We start from the raw sequence: 11815 nt of genomic DNA on the forward strand, positions 1-11815 counted from the left end.
AAAAAAAAAAAAAGGAAATATGAAAATCAAGCAGAATATATAAACATGAAAAATTCCCTATTTATTATTGCACAGCCTGATTCAATAAATATCAGGGAGGTGAGAAAAATATTTGTAATTGTTAGACTAAAACATTATTTAAAACATTTGTCTTTGACACTGTATACTTATTGCAAATAAATTTTCGTTCAGAGATATATATAATTGAAGTTCCAAAGAACAATATAGAATACTTTTAAACACTTATTTCATCTGTCTATTGATACCCTGTATGTAGGCTGTGTATGGAAAAGTGTATTGTTGTACTTTACTTCCAAAGCCAAATTGAGAAAGTCACGATTGTGAGAACCATGACTCTAAATTTTCTCTTGATTTTGCATTTATAGTCTATAAGATATCATTTATTGTTATGAAATTTTGCTTTTCAATTCTGTCTTTTCTTGTTAAAACTATTTGTCCTCTTATTGGAGAACATGTTGCTGTTATAAATTATAATAAGAAATGAAGATATACATACTATATTAATGATTCAGATATGTTATTTTCATCTTTATTTAACTGTAGCCATATCACATAATTTGGTGTTTTAATGAGCAAGTTTGATTGGAATTTAAATTTTGAACAACCCTGACTTGAAAATTTTCTGTATTTTATTATGGCATAGTCTTATACCTAAAAATAGGGTATTTATGAATTGAGAAATTATATCTATTATTTTCATACTTTCTTATTTGCTAACTAGATTTTGTCCTTGTAACTTAATATTTAAAGGAATCCTGTATCTTTTTATTCTTAGTTTTATCATGTTTATATCATTTTAAGCTGCTTTTATGGAATTGAGATTCTAACTACACTGAATAATAAATTAAGCAAGGCATTTAATGAGGGGCTTGGATAATATTTTGAATAATTTCATTCTCCCATTCTTTATGTGCATGTGCCTGGAAAATTAAGGGTGGCTTCCAAGGGACCTGCCACAAAAATAGGGGTAATATGATCTCTTTTAAAGCATTGAAGGAGTGTAGCCAGTGTTCATTATTTCATTCTCCAAAAGATATTTTCAGCACTTACCTGCATGGAAAGTTAGGATAGAATAATATGCATCTTTAGAGCTAGATGCCACTGACTTGCACATGTATATTATAGGATGACTTTTATTTGCGTATGTATATTATAGAATGACTTTAAGATAAAAATATAAAGGATATTTATAGAAATGTGTAAGTAAATATATGAATTTACTAATTATATCTTGAAATTATATTCTAATTACAGTATAACAACTGTACATATATTGATTATTAATGGCTTTAAAAGCAATAGGCAAATGTTTATACATCATAATTTTATTAAAAGGAGACTAATATTACAAATAGATTGCTTAATATTAAATTATTAATGAGATATTAGTGAGAGTTTTTTTGTACTAAGCCTTTGAAATCAGCTATGTATTCACAGCATATCTCAATTCTGATGCTAAATTTAATTTGAAATGCTGTATTTAGCTTTTATAAAATTTACAATTGAATAAAATAGATGAAGTTACCCAATTTGTTCCTAACATGCTTAAAAATTTTCTGATAACTGAATCAAGTATCAGTTTTTAATTTCAATTTTAAATTAATTAGAATTACTAAAAATTAAGAATTGAGTTTCTCAGCATATTAGCTACATTTCAAGTGCTCTGTTGACATGTGGCTAGTGGTAATTGTCTCGGACAACAGAGTCATAGAGGTCATTTGGCAATATATATCAAAATATAAAAGGTGTGTAATCTTTGAACTAGCAACCTCACTTCTGGGAATCTAGAAATATGGAAGGATATGTGTAATATGATGTTCACAAGAACGTTTTCTTTTTCCAAAGAAAAAATGAGAGCAAATGAAAGGGAATTTGAAAGAAGACTCGAGCCATTACAAAATTTTGAAGCAGTAAAATTGGCAGAATTTCAGTGGTATTAGGATGGTGTAATGACCAAGGGACAAATAAAATTTTCGTTTGGTTGATAGATGTGATAGTCAAATTGCTGATTTTATTACAGTTAGAGGTAATCTTATCTTTCCAAGGTTTTAATTAGCATCAGTTTTACATTTTAAAACTTTAAAGTTAGAAAGAGTACAAGCTAAATAATTAGATAGCTCACTGACCTACTTATCTGTTAGCTGTGTTATCTCCCCCCCCCTTTTTTTTTTTTAACTGCAGTGTTTTTGGGGACTTCTTGAATAGCAAGATAAGAATTTTGGAACAAAGGAGACTATAAACCTGAAAACTCGAGTTATTTAAAGACCACCTTTCAGAGTATTATTTAAAAATAGTTGGTTTCTGATTGTTTATTTGAATTGGGTGTCATAAATGTTTGATACCAGTTTTATAAATGTCATGAAGATGAGTGAATAAGTTTAAGCTGCTTTACCATACTCTAGAGAATTGCAGATGATTGATGTTGGAAGGAAGTGCGTGAAACATAAATACTGGTCTGTGGGGAAATTGCTACATAATTTGTAAAAGGTGTGAAGAGACTGACATAGCCTGAATCAGTTCTGTTGAGTTACCAAAATTAAAAATTCCTTGATTCTGAAGATAAGATATATTTTCCCCCAAAGCTCATTTAGTTAATATGCATTTTTAAATAATTGATGTGTTTTGTCATGCTACAGTATCCACCGAAAGGACCCTTTTTATTGGCGTCTTATTTACAAGTATGATCAGGTTCTATTTTAAGACTAAGTATTTTAGGGGCCTGCCAAGTGGCTTAATTGGTTAAGAGCTTGCTCAAGTGTGAGCTGTGAGCAACAGGGTCGCCGGTTTGATTCCCAGCCAGAGCTGAGCTGCTGCTGAGCTGCCAACAAGTGGCAAGATGGCTCAGCTAAAAAAAAAAAGAATAAGTATTTTCAAGAAATTAACTTGTAATGATATTTGGAATTTGAAGCATACATAATTCCTTTAGAAACAATTCTGGGAATGGTGGCTTTGATTGTCAGGGCTGTCCACAAAAATTATGAAACATGATTTATGCAGGGTCGATGGCACTTACCTGATTTTGCATCTTGTGGACAGAGGGTGCAGGTGGTTCAGGAGGGAGGGAAACATTTTATTCCATTTCTCTTTTGTAGGGCAGTCGGCATTTGAAAGGAAAATTTTCTTTGGCTACCTTCTTCCTTTTTTTCTTCAAAATATTTCCCTATTTCCAGCTCATAAGTTTTCTAAAATGTTCTGTGTAATCTATTTTTAAATCTTATTTTTTCATCCTTTACAGAGTTGAGTAAAATTAAATTAATTAGAATGTTTGTTCCTGAAAACATTGACACCTATCTTATACATATGGCGATTGAGATCCTGGAAAAAGACCATGACAACAGACCGTTAAGCCAACCTTCATGTGATTCCAACAAAAGGAGATGTTTCTCCAACTCTGAAGAGAACTATTTAAGTTCTAAGAGAAGCAAGGAAGAAGTAGGCCCTAATACCAAGGTGATAATTATATATAGAATATTCATAAAGTGCCAGTTTGTTTAATTTGCATATTCTAATCCTAGAATGCTGTATTTTTTCAACTGTCATAAATTCTGATATAAGGCTTCTTTTTTATCTGTGTGCCATATTTCTTTTGCTTTTCATAAATCTGAACTGAGAATAGTGATTTTTTAAATGACAGAAACAGTGACTATAGTCCATCTTTTTAGCTTATTGTGTAGAATGTCAGCTTAATTTTTTTTCTCTGCTTCCTAATACATAGCCTGGAAATTATCTTTCTTTTATAGGTGTAATTAATACTGACTTTAAGCATATGACAATTTACGTGATTAATGAAAATGAAAACAAATTCTATTATAAATATCTCCCAAACTGGTTTGTCTATCACTCTGTCATTTATCATGCTCTGTTGCTGTTATATTGAATATCTCAGGTACAAGGATAATTGTTGCTCATGGCTCAGAGCATATCTCAATGCACTTTTTGCAAGATCAGAGAAAGACAATGAATTGAGTATTATTTTAGATGGTACATTTTATTAAAATCAAATGCTTTGAAAATTATTTCTCTGTGTATGGTGTGAGAAAAATAAATAGTGATCAGAGAATAACTATTGTTTGACAATGTGACTCTGTTAAATGATTGTATAAAATTGAAAATTTGGCCTTCAGTATCTTCCAGGTCTAAAATTACATGTATTTTTCTTTCATCTACCGTATTTGCCGGCGTATAAGACGACTGGGCGTATAAGACGACCCCCTAACATTTCCACTCAAAATACAGAGTTTGTTATATACTCGCCGTATAAGACTACCCCCTCTTCCGACCATACACCCAGTATGGTATCGCGATTCGCGATTTTGCGCTATCATACTGGGTGTATGGTCGGCTGTGTGCGATTTTGCGAGTGTGGTAAAATCGCATAACAGCAAAATCGCATAACAGCCGAGCATACACCCAGCAGCGCTGCTGATGCCTGAACGGTATGTGGAATGAAGTGGGCGGGCATCGGGAGGCCACTATGGCACAGGGCAAGCACTATGGGCAGTCTATCTGAAGTGTACCTGGCGTATAAGACGACCCCCCACTTGGAGGCATATTTTTCAGCGCCAAAAAATCGTCTTATACGCCGGCAAATACGGTACCTCCCAGTATAGAAAACTCCAACACTGTGGAGTCAATCGGAGGCCTAGTTTCTGTCATATGTTAACATTCATTGTCTCTACCGACCTAGCTGTATCCCTTAGTGCATTTCATTGTATAATTATGAGGCTCCTGATAAAGAATAATGTCAGAACAAATTCTTTTTATTAGTTGATGCATTGTGAGATTTACAAATATTGTGATAGCTATTAAGGTAGAAGCCCAGTCATGCCTGTGTTTAATGGAGGAAGGTTATGTCTTGATATTTGGTGGTTCTGAATCAAGAGGTACATGTAATTTCTTTTTTATTTCTGGTACTTTTTTTAATAGTTTTAAAATTTTTGTTTATTTGAGGAAACTTTTCCTTGATTTTACTTTTTATTACTAATTTTTTCTTGAGCTTTTCCACTCAGTTTTGAGATTTTCCTGATTTTGATTTATGATGTTCTATCATTTTGAATTATTTTTGTAATGTTCTTTAGGTCATTTTCAGAGGTTACAGTTTTATTCTCTATTTTAGAAAGCCTTTCTGGTGTCTTGGATTTGACCTTGACACTTTTCTGTTGTTCATTTTCATGTGACATTAATTTTCTTGCACTTTCTAAAGAAGGCACAGCTCAGCATAGTTTTTCCAAGTTCACAGAACTCTCTCTTCTGTTGTTTTTGTGTAATGTTCAAAATATAGAAACTTGGTTTATAAGCTACACTCCTGTGTCACTTTTACCTGGGCTTTCTTTTCCCTGTGTCTGCATACCTGTCCTGCTTGATTTTGATTTAACCGCAGCAGTTCTGAGCGTGGGGCCTTCTTCTGGAAGGCAATGAGCTGGTTAGGAGAGCTCATAGGAGCCAGCTGCTCCTGCAGGCACTGCCGTGGACCCCATCAGCCTTCTGCCATTGGGTTGGGCAAAAGCTGTTCTCAAATTAATCTATCATGCTTTCCAAAATACCTGTGGGCTATTTTGGGGCTCTCGTGTTCTCAGGCACCTTACTGCTTGCCTCTGTTTTCTCACATCCAGATGCTATACCGTGCAGGTCTTATGACTGTTAGTGGTTTGTCCTTACATACGTAACAGTTTCAGCTTCCTGAGGTTACTTTCATTGTAAGTGTAGATGATGCAGTTTTGCTTTTTCCACTTCGTTCTGTTTTAATGTTAGGATTCAGAGAAAGTAAAAAACAATGCTGGTGTTTCCATCTTCCCAGAACCCTTTCTTCCTGTATCACTTTTTCCCTTCTATTTCTTTTTGACTGCCTAAGAGAGAGAGGGGTGGGAATATTTCCTGCCCTGACACTGAGTTTCATTATGAATTATAATATACAATACTATTTACAAACTATTTTAAGAACATCAGAAAAAAATAATCCCTTGTGGGTAATATTATAATCACTGTTAAAATTCAGTACTTGAGAATAATAAGAATTTTCTTAAGCTTTGCTTTTTTAGGCATAGTTTTTTTCCTAAGAAAATAGTACATGCTGTAACTATTTTGTATTCCATAAAAATGTTAAAGGTTGATGGAAAACATCCTTGTGATTTTTCACCGAAGGATGCGAGTCACAGAAATTCACCAACTGCTTGGAATGAGCCCCCCAGCGATCCAGAACTAGAAAATTTATTTACAGATCCTCATTTACAGGTAAAAATTGATTTAATAAAATAGTTTTCATGACAAATACATCAGGCTTGATAACTAATATGTTTATATTTATCTTTGTTTTAGATGAAATTAAATGTGACTATAATGTACATATCTGTTTGCTTACATATATGTGTGCACATATAATCAGCAAGTGAGTGAATGTTTTGTGTGCTCAACTTAATAATAATAGGCTGTTAATAGAGTTTGGAGTATGAAAAAGATGTAAATATCCCCTAAAAATGTTATTATGATTGCTCAGAATTTTAGTCTACTGATGAAGTAAGTAGCCTCTGACAGCATTGTTTTTGTTAGGTTTTAGTTAGTCTTCAAAACTTAAGTCTCTCCATATACTTATTGTTGAGACTCAGAAGATACACTCAGTGTAAGTAAGCATTTTTCCTCTTTCTCAATGAAATAAGATCATTATTATAATTATAGGAAAAGTGCTGAAGATCATATTCTATAGAAATATTACAGAAGATAAAAGACTTTAAATATTACTTAACAGTTAATGAGTGTCACGGATAAATCAGAATGTGTTTTGATATTTTACATATATTCTCATTTAACTCTCCAAATAACTTAGTAGTGCTATGTACTGTTATTCTCATTTTCTGTGTGAAGAAATTGAGGCTTAAATAACATTCATAAGGGCATACACATATTTAGCAAGCTACTCAGAATTCAAACATAGCTCTGTCTGGTTTCAAAGTCCCTGCTTACTCCCCATGGTATTTGGCTACAACAAAAGATTTACCATTTTTTTCCTTTGCTACTGTTCAGATTCCACGCTCTGTTTTACTTTTTGGCTTTGTTATAATCTTAACTGGTTTCCTTCCTCCAGATGCACTCAAGGGTTCCAACTCTAATTGTAAGCAACTGTAGTTGTCTGTAGCCACAAGGGATTTTGATATTAAGATCCTTTGAGAAGAATAAATATTTCTGGGCCAATTTTATCTCTACCCAAGTGCCTTTTCTTGGTGCCACTTTATATCCCTAACATTTATTATTTTCAAAGGCAAAAATTATAGTATCGTACAGTGAATACAAATCTAATCTCTGTCTTCTCTTCCCTGTACTGAGGAAATCAGTACTCAGGACAAACGTTGCTAACTTAGCCAGTTCTTCTTTTTTAGCTTTTGCTGAAGTGTGAATAGTCCTTTCTTCTACACTGGATTTCTTTAATTAAGCTGGAACAGCTAACAGTTCTTACCTTTTCTTTTTTTTTTTTTAATTTAAGGTTTTACAACTTTTTGCAAGGATATTTTACTTTTTCTTCCTTATCCTTAAATATTTTGAAACCATTTTTTAAACATATAAAACATAATAAAACATAGCAAGCAGTTAATGAACAATAGATATAGTCTTCATTTTTGAAATTGAAAAAATTATGCTTTTGTACCTAAGGCTAACAGACACATTACAGCTTAGATGAGGCCACCTTATTATAAAGTCCTTCAAATAGTTCCAATACTAAATTAACTGCTGGATTCCAAGGTGTACTCATGTTAGAATAATTGTCATGTTAGGGCGAGGATCTAGTGCTCAAATTGAGATAATACAAACTAATACCATTTTAGGCTTATGGAACACTTACCTACTTAAAATTGTTTGTAATTTTTTCATGTGCAGGTTGTTCAGTACACAGTCACTGCCTTTGGTTCTTAAAACAATTTTTTTGCAGGGACTTTTAACTTAGAGTTCTGAGACTTCATTGGTGCTTGGGCCCACTAAAACTGTGCAAAGTATTGTGTATGTTTGTCTTGTTTTCTTGGAAGTGGATCTTTAGTTTTTAGCAGAATCTGAAAAGAGTATGAAACGAAAAACAATTTTTAAAATTTATTCAGCAAACTTTTTTTAGTACCTGCTATGTTTCAGTAACTCTGCAAGGTACTGCTGATGAGTGAGCCACTCTTCTAGCCTGTCTACCATTGTACATGTACAAGTTATATGCTTTTTCAAATGCCTAATATAACTGTGTGTGTGTGTGTGTGTGTGTGTGTGTGTGTGTGTGTGTACACATGAGCAGACGGACATCTTCCTCAGAACATTAAATTATTTGAGTCAACTCAAAGCAAATATACCATGGGACATAGATATGAAATAATATCCGGTCAGCCGAGTGGCTCAGTTTGTTCGTTAAGAGTTAGCTTAAGAGCGCGAGCTCTGAGCAACAGGGCCACCGGTTCAATTCCCACATGGGCCAGTGACACTGCACCTGAGCTAACTCAGCTGGTGAGAGCACATGCTCCTAACAACAAGACTGCTTGTTCGATGGTGGGCTACGCCAACCTGTAACTAAGACTAAACTCGGCACCTTGAGCTGAGCTGCCACCCAGATGGCTCAGTGGATACAGCATGCGCTCTTTAACAACAAGTCTGCCGGTTTGACTCCCGCATGGGATGGTGGCTACACCCACCTACAACTAAGATTGTAACACAGCACCTTGAGCTTAGAGGCCATGAGCTGCTGACGGGCAGCTAGATGGACTGGCGCCCTCCACAACTGAGATTGAAGAAGAACAACTTGGCTGGTCCCTCTCCCCAATTCCCCAACACTGTTCCCCTCCCCCAATTTCCCAATTAAAAAATATATATATTATTAAAAGAAAAAGAAAGGATATCTAGTTCTTTCCTTCCCAAATGAGTGTCTACACTTAAGTGTCTTAGAGTACATAGCAGGATGTTAAGTAAACTGCCTGACGAAATGATGTAGTGATTCTGTAGATCTCACTATTTTGTTTTATTTGGCAAGGGAAGGATAGGGGGCTGTATATTCAGTAATCTATGTTAGTTTTGTAATCGACACACGTTTTCAATAGTACAAATGTTTCCTTTTCTGTTTCTTTCCTATAGACTTCATCTGAAGCTTCACAGAGAAAATTACCTGAGTGGTTTGACAAAGGAAATAAGATCTTGGCTGACACCAGCAAGAAATCAATCGCCAAAACAAAAAAGAAGGGTCTTTTTAGTTAAGCTCGCAATTTCCAGAAGCATCATGTTTGTCTAGAAAATCTAGAGGAGTGGAAAAAGAAAATAAAAATTACCAATAGTTTCACCAGTAGGTCAACAGCCCCTTTCGTGTATCCTGCCAAAACTTCTTATCTTCACTTCTTTCCTTAGTCCGTTACATGAATAATACAGAATGCATTTTCTTTGTAAAACATTCAAGCTATGCTTAAAACATGAAAATCCCCATATTCCTGTTTCCTCACATCCATTACCAGCCCTTTACCAGAAGGTAACTCCTATTATATATAAGACGTATAGTTCTTTAGTCATTTCTTCTGCCTTTGCATGTGTATCTACACATACATTGGGTTTTTTTTTTAACACAAGTGAGAGATGCTCTATGCAATTTTCTGCAACAAATTTTTTTACTTAATATGGCATGAAGACCTTTTTTATGTTAGTATATATTGGTTTTGCTTATTGTTTTTTACTAGTCTATTCTATACTATAATTTATAATCACTTTTCTATTGGTGATTATCATTTTTTTTTCTATTTCAGATTGTTCCTAGAAGTAGAATTAGGAAATCAAACATAAACATGTTGTTTGTTACTTATTTCATTTGAATATATTTTGAACATTTTTAATGTCATTAAATAGTCTCCCACAGAATCTTGTTTTGTGGCTTTACATAGTACAGTGATTCTCAAAGTGTGTTCTGCAGACGGTTAGGAGTCTCTAAGACCCTTTCAGGGGACCTGCAAAAGCAAAACTATGAGTATTTTCCTAACACCAAGATGTTTTTTGCCTTTTGTACTATGTTGATATTTGCAGTAAGGGGGTAAAGTAATAGTGAGTAAAACCACTGGTACTTTAATGCAGATCAAGGCAATGGCACCAAATTATTGATTTTCTAAATTTTTTATCCTTACGCACACATGTTTTCAATCTTTTATGTGATGAAATGGGAAGCATGCAGAAAGCGCTTCTGCTACCAAAATATGATGATCATCTCCAGGAAAAGCATTTGTGAGTTGAATTAGTTGGTTTTTCCCTTTTGGAATTCCATTTTTACTGCAAAGAATGACTAATAGAAAACTATGCTTATTCAGACGGGTGTTTCGTGGACATTTCCTCAAAGTTAAACGTCAGCCTCTCACTTCAAGGAAAAATGATGGGTATTTGTTGCCAATGATAAAATTTGAGATTTCTAGTAAAATTTATAATTTTGTAAAACTTGTGTGTGCTACCAGGAGTTGACGGCTTCCTGTGACACAGACTTTTCTAATGAGATGGGTAAGGTTATTTATTTTTTTTTATATTATATAATGGTTTTTGTCAACATTTTAGATCTGCATTAGCTCAGTGAGCCAATATTTTCTGGATGATTAATACATGATCTTATAAAATCATGCATGAGTAAAAGATCCATTCAATGGGCACAATGGACCAATGGATTTTAACACAGCAGTATATGAATAACCATAGCAGTGTATGGTTTCAGATTATACACTGCATCCAATCTTTAAGGGACTAACATTTGCCCAGTTTTAGATAGCTTCAAAGAAGAATGTCTACAATTATCTGGAAAGGCTATTAAAATACTTCTTCCTTTTCCAACTACATATCTGTTTGAGGTCCAACTTCCTTCATATATTTCAGCCAAAACAGCATATCAAAACATATTTAACAAAGGAGCAGACCTGAGAACCCAGCAACTTCTGTGAAACCAGACAATGATGTCACTTTTCTCACTATTGGTGTGTGTGTCTGGGGGGATGGGGGGGGCGGAGATGATTATTTTCTAAACTGTAATTATGTTAATATGTAATAGATTTACTATTGTTATTTTTAAACAAATTAATAAATATTTTTAAATGTTTTCTTCTGAATTTTTTTTAGATGTTTAATTTCTAAAACCAGTAAATAGTGATATCTATAACCCACATTAACAAAAGCACTTTTGGGGTCCTCAACAATTTTTAAAATAAAAAAGGGTCCTGAGATCTAGGAGGTCCTGAGAACTGCTGATATAGTATTTTATTATATAGACCTTACTATAAATTATTTGACTGATTTCATATTGTTGGACATTAAAGTTGCTCCCAATTTTTCTGCTATTTTAAGTACAGCTTTGAACATTCATGAAATAAAATATGGTATATTCTCATGCCAAATACATAGCCAGAGGGAAAGAGAAAATTATTATTTTCTTTTTTATGTAGTGGGTTTTATTATGCCTTCCCCAGCATACATGGCTCTTGACCTCTGTTTGGGTTGGTTCAGGGAGAATAATTCCAACCTGAATATGGAAGTGGCACCTACGACCTCATCTACGCTAGTCTTTGGCAGCAGTGTTTGGATCTGGGGTAGGTATGTGACCTAAGCTGTCCAATCAGAGTAAATCTCAGGACTTTTTATGAAATGCTGAAACAAGTATGTTCTCCCTTCCCCTGCTGTTAACTGATGCGGAAGCATAAACCTCGGGAATTTTGGAGCAATTTTAGGACAGTGAGGAGTCATCCTGGTGATATTTCTGGGCTACTAATTCATGCCTTTCCTGAAATCACACATATCTTTGAATATTTCAGATGCATGGGGCCTTAAA

The 11815-nt window shown here is 34.1% G+C and overlaps 1 protein-coding gene across 3 annotated transcripts in view; it reads left to right on the plus strand.

Annotated features, from left to right (window-relative positions):
- The window catches only part of WRN (WRN RecQ like helicase), a 138767-nt gene extending 128093 nt beyond the window's left edge, over window positions 1-10674 (plus strand). For all 3 annotated transcript variants that reach the window (XM_019642884.1, XM_019642885.1, XM_019642887.1), the window contains exons 33-35: window positions 3257-3471; window positions 6127-6252; window positions 9112-10674. In XM_019642884.1, the coding sequence (XP_019498429.1) occupies window positions 3257-3471; window positions 6127-6252; window positions 9112-9231 (461 nt within the window). In that variant the 3' untranslated portion in view covers window positions 9232-10674. The remainder of the gene's footprint in view (window positions 1-3256; window positions 3472-6126; window positions 6253-9111) is intronic.
- The last annotated feature ends 1141 nt before the right edge of the window (window positions 10675-11815 follow it).

Source organism: Hipposideros armiger, unplaced genomic scaffold (assembly GCF_001890085.2).
Source record: "Hipposideros armiger isolate ML-2016 unplaced genomic scaffold, ASM189008v1 scaffold_73, whole genome shotgun sequence".
NCBI classification, from domain to species: domain Eukaryota; kingdom Metazoa; phylum Chordata; class Mammalia; order Chiroptera; family Hipposideridae; genus Hipposideros; species Hipposideros armiger.